Source organism: Euprymna scolopes, chromosome 41 (assembly GCF_053919585.1).
Source record: "Euprymna scolopes isolate OS-2025 chromosome 41, ASM5391958v1, whole genome shotgun sequence".
NCBI lineage: Eukaryota > Metazoa > Mollusca > Cephalopoda > Sepiida > Sepiolidae > Euprymna > Euprymna scolopes.
Genome location: NC_136522.1, coordinates 71,936,969 through 71,955,219, shown reverse-complemented (window position 1 = coordinate 71,955,219; position 18,251 = coordinate 71,936,969). Strand labels below are relative to the sequence as shown.

At 31.6% G+C, this 18,251-nt stretch overlaps 1 protein-coding gene and 1 long non-coding RNA gene across 2 annotated transcripts in view; one reads left to right on the top strand and one right to left on the bottom strand.

The window, feature by feature from the left end:
* Positions 1-18,251, bottom strand: part of LOC145266617 (uncharacterized) — a 102,140-nt gene that overhangs the window by 4,418 nt on the left and 79,471 nt on the right. The window contains exon 3 of the mRNA XM_080122524.1: positions 1,009-1,191. Coding sequence (XP_079978650.1) covers positions 1,009-1,191 — 183 coding nt within the window. The remainder of the gene's footprint in view (positions 1-1,008; positions 1,192-18,251) is intronic.
* LOC145266618 (uncharacterized) overlaps positions 1-18,251 on the top strand; it is a 33,584-nt gene that overhangs the window by 4,343 nt on the left and 10,990 nt on the right. The window lies entirely within an intron of this gene.

Sequence of the window (18,251 nt, the reverse complement as noted above, 5' to 3'; positions counted from 1 at the left end):
TTGTATGTTGATAATATATATATATATATATATATATATATATATATATATTATATATATATTATATATATTATATATATATTATATATATATTATATATATTATATATATATTATATATATTATATATATATTATATATATATATTATATATATATATTATATATATTATATATATATTATATATATATATATATTATATATATATTATGTATATATATTGTATATATATTATATATATATTATATACATATTATATATATATATTATATATATATATTATGTATATATATTATATATATATTATGTATATATATATATTATATATATTATATATATATTATATATATATATAATATATATTATATATATATATAATATATATTATATATATATATATATATATTATATATAATATATATATAATATATATATATATTATATATAATATATATATAATATATATATATATTATATATATAATATATATATAATATATATAATATATATATATTATATATATATTATATATATATTATATATATATAATATATATATAATATATATATATAATATATATATTATATATATATAATATATATATATTATATATATATTATATATATAATATATATATATTATATATATAATATATATATATTATATATATAATATATATATTATATATATAATATATATATATTATATATATAATATATATATTATATATATATTATATTTATATAATATATATATGTATATAATATATATATTATATATATAATATATATATTATATACATATATAATATATATATATATATATATATATTATCAACATACAAATAAGCTCTAAGTTGTGACTCTTTTTGTTTGCACATATATATGTGTGTGTGCGTTGCACAATATATAGATATGAAAGCATATATATATATATATATATGTGCATGTGTATGTGCATATACATGTATTTATGTGTTCTTTGTGACATGGGATATGGGGGGGATTACCTGCGGACAGTCCTTGATGTAGTGACCTTTACTGAAACAGAGATGGCATAGGTAATGATTGGGTGGCCGCTTGCTCGACTTCCGGTCATTGATCGATAATTCGTTCAGGCGATCACACAATTCGGCCGTGCTCTCATACGTTGTCGACGTCACCGATGGCAATCCGTTTGTAGCATAGGGCGTCTGCAGAAATAAAAAGAACAAAATTGTATTCATAAATGACATAAAGGGAGGTAATTTGGTATATATTCAAGAGAATATTAATATAATAGTACTCTCTATGTCTCTGTTTCAATATTTATATATTAATACGATAGCGTGTGTTATTTTTTGTGTCGCACTTACATGCGGGTCGTTTAATTGTTATGTAGTTCCATTTCTTGTAATAAATAATTTTACCAAGAATTTTTCATAAGTTTTGGTTTCGGTTTCGATTATAGTTGATGGCACTCAAGTTATTTAATTCTTTTATAAATAATTTTACTAAGAATTTTTCATAATTTCGATTTCGATTATAGCTGATGGCACTTAAGTCATCTATTTTTTTTATAAATAATTTTATCAAGAATTCCTCATAAGTGTTAGTTTCGGTTTCAATTATAGCTAATGGCATTCCAATAATCTATTTTTTAAAAATAATTTTATCAAGAATTCTTCATAAATTTGGTTTCGGTTTCGATTTTAGCTGATGGCATCTTAGTAATCTATTTTTTTTTATAAATAATTTTATCAAGAATTCTTCATAAGTTTTGGTTTCAGTTTCGATTATAGCTGAAGGAAGTAAAGTTTCATAAGTATATTCGGTTTTGATTCAAGCTGATGAACCCAAGTCAAGTAGATATATTTTTTATTTTTGAAATTGCAACTTTATAATATATAAAAATCGATAGAACATTAACTCCATATATGAAATCTGCAAGAATGAAATTATCATATTTATGACCGGGCTATGCTGGATGCTAGCTTAGATAAATACTTTTGCAGTTTTAACTAAAAAGCTACAATAATATCAGAGCATCTCCATTTACACTGAACATCTACAGAATGCCAACATCAATATATTACATATGGATGAGTGCACTAGTTTATATTAGTGCGGCAGATAATAGAAAAATCGTGCAAATGGTGATATAAACATCAAATTTGACACAATTGTTCTAAAAAAAAAAAATACGAGGGGCGTGCAATAAGTAATGCCCCTGACCCACTTCCAATTGTCTGATCTAGCTGAAATTTTGCATGTGCAATGATTTATATCTCTACAGGTTATGTGGCAAATTACAGCCCTGAACTAATTGTGGTTTCTGTTTTACAGGTGTTTGAACTGAGTCAGGTGTGAAATAGAGCCTGTTGAATGTCGAGCAGTGATCCGGTTTTTGTATTTGAAAGGACGCACACCACAGGAGACTTTTGATGAAATGAAAGAACCTTATGGTGATAATGCCCCATCATATGACCTTGTAAAACGCTGGCATCGTGAATTCAAACATGGCCGGAAGTCTGTGGAAACAGCTCTCAGACCTGGTCGCCCCCCCCTCCTTCTGCCATTGATGAGGCATCTGTCCATCAAGTTGAGGTTGCCATTTTGGAAGATCGGTGCATTACTATTCGCCAAATAGCCCAAGATGTCAAGATTAGTACAGGGTCTGTGGAAACTATCATTTATGACCATTTGCATATGCATAAGGTGTCTGCCAGATGGATTCCCAGGTTGCTCACACCATTCCAGAAGTGAGAATGCGTTGAGTGCTTGAGGATGAATTTGGAAATGTGCCAAGAAGATGAGTCAAAGTTTTTCAAAAGACTGATTACACAGGATGAAACCTGGGTCCATCACTATGATCCAGAGACCAAAGCCCAGTCAATGCAGTGGAAGCACTTGGACTCACCACCTCCAAAGAAGGCAAGGGTGCAGCCCTCCGCTGGCAAGGTCATGCTCACAGTCTTCTGGGATCAGGACGGAGTAGTGATGACAAATTTCCTGGCAAAGGGTACCACAATTACAGGAGTCTGTTATGCTTCACTTCTGAGGAAATTAAGGGAAGCTATCAAAATCAAGAGGCGGGGCAAGATCAGCAAAGGTACCCTCCTCCTACAGGACAACGCTCCGGTCCACAACTCGCATGTCGCCAGATCAGAAGCACAGGCATGTGGTTATGAAAATCTCCCCATCCTCCCTACTCTCCTGACCTTGCACCCTCTGACTTTCATCTCTTCCCAGCCATGAAGTTGTTTTTGAAAGGTGTTCTACAAAAACGGTCTCCAGAGCTGCATCAAACGATGGGAGAAATGCATAACTCTGGGTGGTTCCTATGTGTAGAAAGACTAATAACTGTGCCAAGTTTCGTTGCTCTACTGCTATGGGAAGTGGGTCAGGGGTATTACTTATTGCACACCCCTCGTACTAATCAAATCTTACCAATTGGCCATTTCAAAATCTAAGATGGCGAGCATTTTTCAAGATGGCAGTCAGAATGGCCGCTAGAAATTGTGTGTTTTCCTTAGAAATGCTTGTAGTTATCTGATTTACATGATCTAAGTATGGATTCCTATGCATTTTTTTTCTTTTTACAAAGGAATATCACTTATCAAGGCCCGGAGGCCATTAGAGGATGGTTAATGAGTGTACAGTGGTCAAAGAGAACATGTAGTCATTTTTAGTAGTGGAAATTTTGTAAATTGGATTACTTAATGGGACGACTCATCAAGAATTTGTTTACATTGGACGTGAAGACAACCATATTGTAGTCAGTTGGAAACCAGAAAAACGGAAGAGGGTTCCACAAGCATGCAGTTCTAAGAAAGAAGTTTTGTTCATGGAATCTACATTTAGGTTTAGGCACAGACAAAGAATGAGGGGAAATTATTGTATAGTGTTTTCAGCTAGACGAGTGCTTTTTTGTGAAAGTCAGGACAGGGGGGCCCATAGATTGGAGCTCAGATGAGCACTTGCCATGAAAATAACGATAAAGCAGAGACAGGCTCGCAACGTTTCCTTTGTGAGAAGAGGCTGCAGAGAAGAAAAAAGGTCATCCTCCACTACGAAGTCTATTTTGCATAAATAATGATTTGTGTGCAACACAGAAGGGGATAATTCAGCATATATTGAATTAGATGATGAGAGCTGCATGTGAATTGAAAATTTTGAGTGACACCTAAGGGTCAGAGGTGACTACACATTGAATCAATGAAACCAATGTGGTTTACAAACAGATTTTCAGCCTCTTTTTTAAAAAGTGACAGTTAAAAAGAGAAGATGTATCCAGGGTGCTGTCCCCCATGGCAGAGAGAGGAGGGTGTTCTGCACACTGTAACCGACCATTAGGGTCAGCACGCCCTATATGTGGCATCATAATTAACCTCTATTCGATGTACTGGGAAAATAAAAACAAAATAAAATTGAATTCAGAAGCTGAAAATAAAATGCCGCTACCTTTGCGTTATTTAAGATTTTAAAATTTTCTCATTTTTCGGAAACGACTTTTTTTTTAATAGAAATTGCTTGAGACAAGGCATGAAGCCACTTGATGTGAGGAGATAATAAGAACGAAAGCTGATTATTGCAAAGACAGGAAATGCCTATTGACCTTAGTCTTGAAAAGTTGTTGGTAGAAGGAAAACAGTGAGCAGGGAGAGAGTTCCACACCTTGCAGTTCTTGGAAAAAAGCTACTGGAATAGGAAGCTGTATTACAATGAGGTATTAAAACAACAAATCAATGAAGACCTCTAGACCAATAACTCTAACGGGCTGGAACAAAGGAAACAGGGTACAGATCAAACAATTCTGAAATACGATGATATTTGTAAAAAAGACTGAGACTAGCAACATCACGCCTGTAAAAAGGAGTTTGCAGTGAGTAAAATGTGTGGAGCAAATCAAATTACAGATATGTTTCTACAATTTATCGAGAACCTTCAACAACAGTACTCCTTAGATTATCTGATAGTATGTTTAAGAATAGTCTCTGGTGTGAGAAAGAGAGACCCGATTTTATGAGAAGCAGAAAGAGCAATGGATGTAATATATGGATATTCATATTATTTGGATTCGAGAATGTTTCTGTCAAACTCGGGAATTTGGATGGAATTTCGAGCTGAACCCTTTATTTAGTTCACGGGGGTAGCATGCTCTTGTTCCGTCAGCCATGACTGGATAGAGGTCCTAAGTAATTCGCAATTGTATTTTTCGGTTGGCCACACTGAGGATTCAACCTTCAACCTTCAAAATTCTTGAGTGCGACAGAAATATTCCCGAGTTTGACAAGATACACGTGAAGAAGGTCGGAGGTTATATCGGCTGAAACGTTGTGAAAATGACACTCAAGATGAGGACAATAGTCCGAAGAAACGTTAAAATATGGACTCCGACCTTTTTCATGTTCTGCAAAGATCCATGGCATAATAGATACAGTAGTAGGTAAAATCCAGTTGTAAGTTTAGCTGACAAAGTGGGATATATTAGATTGAAAACTCTTTTTTGGACCCTATCCAAGAGTAAGAAGCTAGTGGTAGATGCACCAGCCCAGATATGGCAACAATACTCCATGCATGGGTGAATGGTGGCCTTGAAGAGATACAGGATACTCTCAGGTGTGAGTAGTTTTCTAGCTCAATAGAGGGAACCCACCTTCTTTGCAGCAGCTTTCGCAATGTCCTCAATGTATTTGTTCCAGTTGATATTATTCTCAAACTTTTCAGAAACGTAATTACTTCTATAAGTTGCAATTGTTTTTTTGTTTTTTTTAAATTCCTGGGCAACGATGGGGCACAGGTCCTGCTTGATACGTGTAACGAAAACTATGTGTGTTTGTACAACTGTCTTCCTGCTTTGATCATAAGTGACTGTGGGGGTCCGGTTATGAGGTGGATACCTCATTAACAAGAATTTCCACTCGAGAAAAGATGAAAGGGCCGCAACTTGAACCAGCAAAGCAGAAGAACCAGACAAAGAATCTCCCCCCCCCTTCCCCATGCTGCGAAAGAATCCACGTCATTATAGCAGAGTCATAGAATCATAAATACCGTCCATAAATCCTTTACGTTAATCAACGTTTGTTTCCTATACGTTTTAATCATACAAAAATACATGCTAAAATATTCCTCAGTTTTAGGATTGAGTTATGTCTAAATTGTTCTAATTGGCCGTGATTTGCAACTGACTCACCAGGATTTTTTTCTTTATATTTTAACCAAACAGAATACATGTTAAAACATTCCTCAGTTTTGTGTATGGTTGAGTTATTTTTGGAAAAAAAACCCATTTCAATTGTTTCTAATTAGCCGTAATTTGCAATTAACTTACCGGCTCATCCATCACTTACTAAGTTTCTGTCTATTACTCTCACCCTCTTTTAGTTTATATTGTTTATTTTATATTATCTATCATTCTCATTGCCGTTGTTCTCTTTGATTATTATTTGGGATCATCATCATCATCATCATCATCATCATCGTCATCGTACCACTTCATCTGAGGATCCATCGTTGGGCAGTGTTCAAGACATCCCTCAAGTCAACATCAGAGTATGCCTTGCTTAGGGAACAATCTGTGAAGATGTGTGTGATAGTCTGTATGTATATAGTAGGGCCCCGAAACACATGTGTCCGTAGATTACTGTTTTTAAAAATAATAAATAAATAAATAAATATGGCCAAATAAAAAATGGGCGACTTTCTAAGAAAAACACCGGATCTCCGAGGCGGAGACGTTAACCTTAATATCGTTTAAAAAAGCAACAACAAAACCACGTAAACAGATGAGCGATAGAAACAAAGCGGTAAATCGTCTGTGGCATCATAGTGTAATGGGTTAAGGCGCTGGACTGAAATACATAAGGTCCAGGGTTCGAATCCTTACAACAGTCAAGCTATGCTGAAGAGGAGTAGGGTTCTGAAACACGCATGTCCATAGATTACTGTTTTTAAAAATAATATATATATATATATATATATATATATATATATATATATATATATATATATATATATACAGTTTTGAATAAAATAGGCGGAAGTTTCTCAAGAGCTCTTTCAGCTATCATCTCATCAGGAGAAAATCGATAGCGTACAAAATAATATTATGTCGAAATTAAAGAGTTCTAATGGGGAACTTATTGAATGTGCCAAAAGTACGGAGACACTAAAATAAATTTATTAACGTTTAAAAAACGATTAAAATATTGGCACAACGAGGGGGGGGGGGACAAACAAACAAAAAAAACGGGAGAAAAGATTCAAAGTTCCCCAAAGAAAGACAATGTGTTGGACATTTCCTTTTGCCGACACAAAGAAGGTTGACACACCGCAATAGAGACAGACTCCAAAATCTTTAAATGGTTTCTGGAGTCTGCTCTATGTAGCACCTGGAACCATTCTATTTTATATCTATCGGCACAGCACGGGTTGTCAACCAAATGCTGGCCAATATATATATATATATATATATATATATATATATATATATATATATATATATATATATATATTATATTATATTTATATCTCGGCAGTAGAATGAAAAGCATATCTTATTTTTCTTTTATTAATATTATTGGAATTTTTTCGTTTTTTCCTTGTACACATTTTTGTGAATTATTCCATGGATTATTATGGAACATCTTCTTCCAATTACGGGATTTTTGGATTTTACTTGTGCAAATGGAAATTCAATTAACTTTCTGGAAGTTATGTATTTGGATTTTACCGTCACTCGATTATTTATCTTCCACCAGACTATCCATTCATGTGTAATCACCTTTTTCTTCACTATATTCCCTCTGCTTCACTTTTTTTGTTATCAAGTAAGATCTTTGACTTACTTGTTGTTTCATCAAATACTTTTGCATGCTAAATCCGATCCCGCATTTTGCTAATTTCTACCCTCTGATGAGAAGGAAAGTATTTCTTCGAAACTCCGCAGATTAAGGACTATCCACTTATCTAGTGTTTTCTTTTAAGATTAAATATGTTTTTAACTTATTTCAAAGTGTTTTTTAACATATTTTATTAACTGTTTGCTCATATATATATATATATGGCAGGTGCTCGTCTGAACTCCAATCTCTGGTCCCCCCTCGCCAATCTTTCACGAAAAACACCCGTCTAGCTGAATCCACTGTGAAAAATTTCTCCCACTCTATATCTGTGCCTAAATCAAAACGCGGATTCCATGAACAAAGCTTCTTTCTTAGAACTGCACGCCTGTGGAACTCTGTTCCGTCTGCCTGCTTCCCACCGGACTACAACTTGGATGTGTTCAAGTCCAATGTTAACAAATTCCTAATGAACCGCCCCCTTAAGTAAACACTTCATCAAATCTCCACACTAACGTAATGTACTTGCAACAACCCTTATCCCTGAGTGGCTTCCGGGCCTTGATAAGTGGTGACCACTGTGTAAAAAAAAAAAAAAAATATATATATATATATACTGATGAAAGACTAGTAGTAGATATACCAGCTCAAATTTTTTTTTTTTTTTTTTTTTTTTTTTTTTTTTTTTACATAGGCATCATGTGACAACAATACCCATACATGGGCAAGGTACGGGATACTTTCATGCGTAATTTTCTAGCCCGGTAGAAAGAGCCCACCTTCTTTGCAGCAGTCTAGGAAATGTCTTCAATATATTTGTTCTAATTCATGTTGCCTGTGAACGTTAAGCTAGGGAGTTTGAGCAAAGTACTTTCAGCTAGAGTACCATAAGCCATGGCTATCAGTTACCCCACTTGTGCAGGTTATTCCATGTTTTGGCAACCTTTGCTCAGAATTTTGAATGGAACCTTTATGTACTTCACCAGGGTGGCATGCGAACTACTTAGGACCCTTATCCAGCCATGACTGGATAGAGGTCCTAAGTAATTCGCAATTGGAATTGTCTTCCGTTTTCCTGCTTTCCGGCTGACTACAATATGGTTGTCTTCAAGTCTAACGTAAATAAGTTCTTGATGAACCGTTCCATATAAGTTATCAAATTTACCAAATTTTCATTACTAATGATTACTATATTGTCCAATTTCTACTGTACACTATTTAACCCTTATCCTTGAGTGGCCTCTGGGCCTTGATAATGTGGTGATGCCTATGTAAAAAAAAAAAAAAATTGTATTTTTTTGGTCGCCAACACTGAGGATTGAACCTTCAACCTTCAGGAGAATATGACTTTTTACACTTGATTTTTCCAAGTACTCTAACCACTGCGCCACGAACAGTAGTCCAATGAATCCAAATAATACGAATAAATAATCCTTATCTCCAAAATTCAGAAACGTCAAATTATATTGGACCCAATATATAGTAATGATTTAAAAAGTTTAAAAAAAAAAATGATTCAAAAAATGAAACCTAAACGTTTAGCTTACGATTTACCTTTTCTTTTGACGTTAATGCCTGACCTATGAAGACATGTTTGCTGCAAGGCTAAAAATTAAAACATGAACAAACAGCTATTACGTTACGCATGCATATTCGTAATGCCATCGTTTGACCTTCACCTGGCAAATTCCATTTTTTTTTCACACTTTTGCACCGATTTTCCCAGGCTTAAATCCAAATATAAAGTTTTGCATAGGTTCGAATACCCTATATATTAAGTTTTATGTCTGCAGACCAAAAACTGACAGAGGAGTTTGGTAGGCAAAATTTTTAAACAAATACATATATACGCATACAAAAATATATATAGAAAGAGGTTTGTATTTAATATAACCTTTTCACGCAAATATAATGCCAGTATAAATCATGTAGAATATCTGCATAAATATAATTACACGTAATAGTTAACTAAAGATGATCATCCCATAAGAAAACGGGGAAAAAACTAATAGGGAATTAATTAAAATGAATGTTTAAAAGAATATGCAAATTAGCTAGATCTTTTGCAGATGAATGCAATTCTACAACTTATATATAACATAGTTGTATTTTATTTTAAAATAAATAGGAAAAAAAATGGGTCATAATATGTATATCAATACACAAAAAGACAAAATTTATATGAGTATAGGTTTTTATATATAATGCTTGCATTAAAATTTAAAATGGTAAAAAGTCAAGTATCACGTTTCAGTAGTGCTCTAAACAGCAACATTTATTTCGAACGTGCCATAGAAAGAACCTACTTTTTATGTTATATGTCGAGCCTTTCAGCTTGTGTGGTAATAAATCTTCTCAAACAATGAGAATTGAACCTTCAACCTTCAAGAGAATATTTTTTTTACAATTGAGTTTTTTTTCCAAGTACTTTAACCACTGGGTCACGGATCCGTGCGGACAATTTTCTAATTTCTTTATTTTTCGAGACTTCCATCCATAGTCTTGAGCTCCGAAGGGGCATAGGCCATCTACAACTTTTGTAGCGACTGAGTTCTTTTTACGGGGTGAGGGTGCTGGCCCCACTCCCAACCTTCCCAGAAGGTACATACAGTGCCTAGCCTTCCCAAATGGTCACCCATCTGGTACTGGCCAGGCTCAACATTGCTAAACTTCAGTGATCTGGCGAGAACCGGTGTGTCAACGTGATTGTGCCGTACAAATATTTGTCGAGACTTAACCTCCTTAAATTCTTTCTTATATGTCCAGGTATTCTTGGATGTGAGTTATGTCACCAGCTCGAGATATACTTTCCACGAAGGGAGTGAGGTTGTTGGTGATTTCGGTGACACTCAAGATGAGGACAGTAGTCCGCAGAATCCAAATTATACGAATAACCCAGTTTTCTCTATGAAACTTTTTGATTTAAACAAAATCGATTAGCAAACAAATAAATAAAAACATTAATAAAATATTATTATTATTTTTTTTTTTTTTTTTATTTTTTTTTTTTTAAATCCTTTGAGATGAGGCTTCATAATTTGTGGATTCATATATATTTTTTTTTAATTTTTAATTTTTTAAAAATCGTTTGAGATGAGGCTTCATATTTTTTTAATTTTTAATTTTTTTTTTCAAATCCTTTGAGATGAGACTTCATAATTTGTGGATTCATATATATTTTTTTTAAATTTTTAATTTTTTTAAAAATCCTTTAAGATTAGGTTTCATATTTTTTTAATTTTTAATTTTTAATTTTTTTTAAAATCCTTTGAGATGAGGCTTCATAATTTGTGGATTCATATATATATTTTTTTAATTTTTAATTTTTTAAAAATCGTTTGAGATTAGGTTTCATATTTTTTTAATTTTTAATTTTTTTTTAAAATCCTTTGAGATGAGGCTTCATAATTTGTGGATTCATATTTTTTTATTTTTTATTTTTTTGCAGACTGTTATCCTCATCTTTATTGTTGTTTTTATTATTATTTTTTTTATTGCATTTTCACCCCAAACAAGGCACAGTGCCACTTTGATGTAGGAGGCTACGATCTATCTTAAATCTAGGAATCTCTACTGTGTAGGGGTGGGATTTTGCTGCTTGTCAGGTTTGTCGGAGGTATTTATGTCAAGGGGAGGTACAAGGGCTTTTAGTTTTTCAAAGCACCTACTATAAAAATATTTGTAAAACAGGTAGAGGGATGCAACATTTCATCGATGGGATAGAGGTTGAAGCCTAGCTGACAGTGTGGGACCTATTAGGTTGCCGACTCTCTTCTAAATCCTGTCTAAGAGTGAGAGACTAGTAGCAGATGAAACAGCCCAAATGTGGCAAAATACTCCATACATGGGCGAATGGTGGCCTTGTACAGGTGCAGGATACTCTCAGACGTAAGTAACTTTCTAGCATGATAGAGAGAACCCACTTTCTTTGCAGCAGCCTGGGCAATGCCTTAAATGTATCTGGTTCAATTCATATTACCTGTGAACATTAAGCCGAGGAGTTTGGATTAAGTATTTTCAGGTCATGTATCATAAGCCATAGCTATTAGTGGTTGAGAAGGTTTCTTGTAATTACTAAAGGAAACAAGCTTAGTCTTAGCAGCATTGAACGTTACCATCCATTTTTGTCCCCATTCCACTGCAGACTGGAGGTCTTCCTCTAAGGCTTCTGCTATTGCCTTGGATATGTGTTCATTCGTTTTCCCTCATGCCTGTTATAGAGTATGGTGTCATCAGCAAATATACCCATCTCAGAAACAATTTTATCAGGGAGGTTATTTATGAATATTAGGAATAATAAAGGTCCAAGGATCAACTCCTGCGGCACATCCACACTTATATTGTTTTGATGTATGACTATCGTGGAGAACCTGGATTCTCCTCTTATTTAAGAAGGATTTAATTGTTAAGTATTCATCCAGTAATACCATAGGATTTGATTTTCATGAGAAGGCCATCGTGCCATAGCCTATTAAAGAATTAGATATATGTAGAGCTACTGCTCTAGCCCCCCACCTTATTCAGTGCATAGTATATACGTTCAGAGATTAATAATAATGGCAATCAATCTACGAAAGATTAATGCAAGCAACAGTAAACGTAGTCACTAGTTTTGTCTTCTCTGCGCGCCACCCTTACTCAAGGCATGCTTCCATGCTGGTGTATCTTCGGCTAGCTCCTCCCACACATTCACATCGATGCCAAGAGCGATCAGATCCCGTTTGGCCACGTCTTTAAAGCGCAGCACCGGGCAACCGCGGCTTCTTGTTCCATTTGCCAGTTTACTGCAGAGGATATCTTTAGGGAGACGGCCATCAGGCATTCTTTTCAGAGATTACAGTTAGGATATCTACAGTAGAATGGGCTTGCTCTAAATCCATACTGTTTGCCAGACAGAAGTTTAGCACCTGTGAGGTAGTGGACAAGAGCTTGATTAATTAAGGATTCAAAGATTTTGGTGAAAAGAGGGAGGATGCTAATGGGGCGATAACTTAATGGGCCAGTTTTACCAAAATTCTTGTAAACTAATATCACAGAAGCAGTTTTCCAGCAGTCAGGAAAATGAGATTCGTTAAGGCATTTGTTGAAATGTTTGGAGAAAACTGTAGCAACCTCAGCAGAGCATTTTTTTTTTATTAGTATAGCCGGGATGAAATTAGGTTCACGATTAAGGTGTCTAGGCTTTTTATGATATCATGCACCTGAGAAGGGGTGATTTTCAGATTGGATTTTCACAAACGTTTCGCCCAACTCATTCTCTGGCCTTCTTCAGGTGAGTAATGATAACAGGCTATGAATGCTGAATCTCTTTAACTGTATCCTCAGTAATTACCGCCTTCCATAGTTGTTGTTGTTTTCACCAGGTTTTTGGTCAACTAAACCTCTGGCCTGCTTTGAGTAGGATTGAAACCGCTATCTTCAGACAATGCTCACCTTCATCTGCAGATAGATGTGTTTATTCTCTACGATTCCATGTGAGCATTGTCTGAAAATGGCGGTTTCAAGCTTAGCCAAGCAGGCCAGAGTATTAGTTGGTCAAAACGTGGCGAGACGAAAACTATGGGAGGTAGTAATGACTGAGGATACATTTATAAAATTCAGTATTCTTATCTCGTCACGGTTACTCACTCGAAGAAGGCCAGAAGATGAGTCGGCCGAAACATGATGAAAGAACAGCAACTATGAAGATGAGAATAACAATCCACAAAAAAGAATGAATGCGCAAATTATGAAACGTCATCTCAAAGGATTCCAAAAATAACTAATAATAGAAAGAGTTTTACACTTTTATTAAAACCAGTTACAAAGCCGTTAGGTTCGGCATACGAATGATCTTAGAATATAATTAGGCAGATCATTTTAAACAATTTATAAACAATTTATAAACAACTTATAAACGATTTATAAACAAGTTATAAACATTTATAAACAATTTATAAACGATTTATAAACAGGTTATAAACATTTATAAACAATTTATAAACGATTTATAAACAAGTTATAAACATTTATAAACAATTTATAAACGATTTATAAACAAGTTATAAACAATTTATAAACAAGTTATAAATCGTTTATAAACAATTTATAAACGATTTATAAACAAGTTATAAACATTTATAAACAATTTATAAACGATTTATAAACAAGTTATAAACATTTATAAACAATTTATAAACGATTTATAAACAATTTATAAACGATTTATAAACAAGTTATAAACATTTATAAACAAGTTATAAACATTTATAAACAATTTATAAACGATTTATAAACAATTTATCAACAAATATTTACACGCAATAGTTAGACTTATCATACTAAATCCAATCCATTGTTACAGTTAACTTGTATCTAAATTCATGGTCTGTTCTTGTAATATACGTTTATTGATTAAAAGAAAATAAAGTGTAAAAACCGCCATATACAGGGTGGCCCAAATAAAACGGGTCCCAACTAACTAGGCCCCGTTTCTTAGTGTTTTGTCTGAATGAAATGAAACTTTGGTTGTAACTAGTTTAGTATATTCAAAGCATCACATCAAAACACTAGGGTTTTTGGCCTTTTTTTCTCCGTTCTACAGCATATGTTCTAGATGGCCTCCATTTAGCTTTTGTTTTGTTTTGTTTTTTTGGGTCACCCTGTATATATATATATATATATATATATATATATATATATATATATATATATATATATATGTGTGTGTGTATGTGTGTATATGAAGCAGTAACACACACATGTTTGTGTATATATATATACATATATATGAAGCAGTAATACACACACACACACACACACATATATATATGAAGCATAACACACACACACACACACACACACACACACACATATATATATATATATATATATATATATATATATATATATATATATATATATATATATATATTCTTACAAGGAGAATCAATGTTGCCCGGAATTGAATGATAATTAACGGATGTTTCACACTCCCACATATTTATTGTCATCAAAATCGATGAAATCGCTCATTTTTTCAATCAAATCGATTGATTGCCTTAAGAAGGCCGGAGGACGAGTCGGCCGAAACGTGGTGAAACAACAACTATTAAGATGAGGATAACAATCAGCAAAAAGAATGAATGGACAAATTATGAAGCCTCATCTCAACAACTACAACAACTATGGAAGGCAGTAATTACTGGAGACACAGTTACAAGACACAGCATTCTTATCTGGTCGTGGTTAATCACCTGAAGAAGGCCAGAGGATGAGTTGGCCGAAACGTGGTGAACCAACAAAAATTATGAAGATGAGGATATAGAGTCCGCAAAAAAAAAAAAAATAAATAAATTCATAAAAAAATACGTTGCTGATTTTTTTTAGATAGATTTCATTTTCATACCAGATTTGACGCGGGGTGGATGGGTGCGGGGGGGGGGGAGAGACTAAGAACGTTTGTTTTTTTTCTAGAATATTTTGTTTCTCCAGGGGAAGACGAAATGATGAAGCTGTCATCTGAGATGACTCACCGTCGCAACATCAGCATCATCGGTTGTGAGTAATATGTGTACAATAATGAATTTGATAAATTGGTATTACCTGCTGACATTGTCGACCTACCTGCCTTGTTTTTCGTTGTTAAACATGCCAATTAATTAAATTCACTTCAATAATTAATTTTTAACAATACGCAACCATAATCGAAAATACTGGCAAAAACCTACCTAATAAATGTCACCAATTGTGCAAAAAATATGTTCAACCAGTATTTTGTTTAATTTTCGATTTTGGAGCAATTATCGAGATTTACCTAGATGACCATCTAATGTCAACCATTTCTTTTTCTTGTTTTCACTTAAGATTCGGCATTATTTGTGTTTCGATCTAAATAAACGCTTTAAAATAAGTTAAAACAAAAAAACTTATCTTGCCTTTGGTAACATTTATTTGCTTTAAAAAAAAAACAACAACACTTTTTGGTTTTGTTGTCTATACAACAAAATGCTGAGTCAGACCTAAAGAAGCTTGTCTCCCCCCTCTATTTTTTTTTTTTTAAAGTTCCGTCTTTATTTCAATATTTTCATCAAATTTTTATCGAATGGACACTAGTCTATCAGATTATAAAAAAAAAGTCAAATATTTAAATATTCGTAGGAGTGCTCTGTTTCTAATGCAACGTTCTAGTAAATCGACCACCCATTTTAGAACCACTAGACGTTTTTAGGCCAAATTTTGTGAATTTAGCCTTTTTTAAGCAGTTTAGCCTTTTTATCAGAGATTATTTTAAGAAGTGAAAAAAAAAAACCCAAAAAGCAAAGTGTTTCCATATGGTTTCGTATTTCGTTTCATGCTTAGTGACTTCTGTTCCATATTTAGCTAAACCGAGTCCACTTCTGGTACTTTGTGTACTGAATTTTTGGATTTATCCATATGCGGATTGATTATGCGTGTCAAATTTAAGCACGACAAATTACTCCTGCTATTTTTTGGAGATTATTTTACAAAGAGAAATTTTTAAAAAAGGCTAAACAGCTTAGAAGAGGCTAAATTCGTGAAATTTGGCCTAAAAATGTTGTTTTGTTTTGTTTTGTTTTTTTTTACACAGGAATTACTTCTTATCAAGGCTCGAAGGCCACTCGAGGATAAGGGTCAATGTGATTATAGCTTAGTAAACATAAGTAGTGGGAATTTTGTAAATTGGATTACTTAGGGGAACGGTGCATCAAGAACTTGTTTACATTGGACTTGAAGATAATCAGATTGTAGTCAGCTGGAAAGCACGCAAACGGAAGAGTGTTCCACGTTCTTAAATGGGTGAGTGAGCACCCCTTACAAATATTTAAATATTGACTTTAAATTTTTTTTATATAATCTGGTAGACTAGTGTCTATCTGATAATAATCCCCTGAAAAACTGAAAAAAAAGACGAAAATACAAAAAAATACAGAAGGGGGTACCGTTTCCACACGTATGCAATATTTAATTTTTTTAATTAAAAAAACAAAAAAACTACAGGGCGTCCAAAAAGTCACTAAAGGGTTTTGTGGACACCCTGTATATATATATATATATATATATATATATATATATATATATATATATATATATATATATTATAAGCTCTATTTCCTTTTTGGTTTTATTGAGCTTTTACATCTGGTTGAGATTACTTTACTTGTAAATATTAACTCTTTAATATTTATAATATATTTTAAGTTTATCATTTTGATTACCTTGGTAAACTTATTGTAATTTTATTTATATATATATATATATATATATATATATATATATATATATATATATATATATATATATAAATTTATATATATAAATTTATATATATATATTTATATATATATATATATATATATATATATATAAATTTATATATATAAATTTATATATATATATTTATATATATATATATATATATATATATATAAATATATATATATATAAATATATATATATAAATTTATATATATATATATATATATATATATATAAATATATATATATATAAATATATATATATATAAATATATATATATATAAATATATATATATAAAGTTATATATATATATATATATATATATAAATATATATATATATATATATATATATATATATATATATATATAAATATATATATATATAAATATATATATATATATAAATATATATATATAAATATATATATATAAATATATATATATATATAAATATATATATATATATATATATATAAATATATATAAATATATATATATATAAATATATATATATATATAAATATATATATATAAATATATATATATATAAATATATATATATATATAAATATATATATATAAATTTATATATATATATATATATAAATATAAATATATATATAAATATATATATATAAATTTATATATATATAAATATAAATATATATATAAATATATATATATAAATTTATATATATATATATATAAATATATATATAAATATATATATATATAAATATATATATATATAAATATATATATATATATATATAAATATATATATATATAAATATATATATATATAAATTTATATATATATATATATATATATATATAAATATATATATATATAAATATATATATATATAAATTTATATATACACTTGTGCCCGATATTATTCATACCCCTCGGATCTTTGAGATTTCTATAAGAATATTGCTCAAACCAGAAGGTAGACAATATTAAAGGGATTTCAAACAATAAATCAAGCATAAGCATTTAATTTAAACTCAACAAATAAATAAATTATGCAAGTTTGAAACAGTATACAAAGAAAAACAATAATGGCACTAGTTCAAAATTATTCATACCTCTCTTACTAATAGTCGATAGCATGCCCTTTATTCTTAATAACTGCCTGTAACCGTTTTGGATATTTATCAACAAG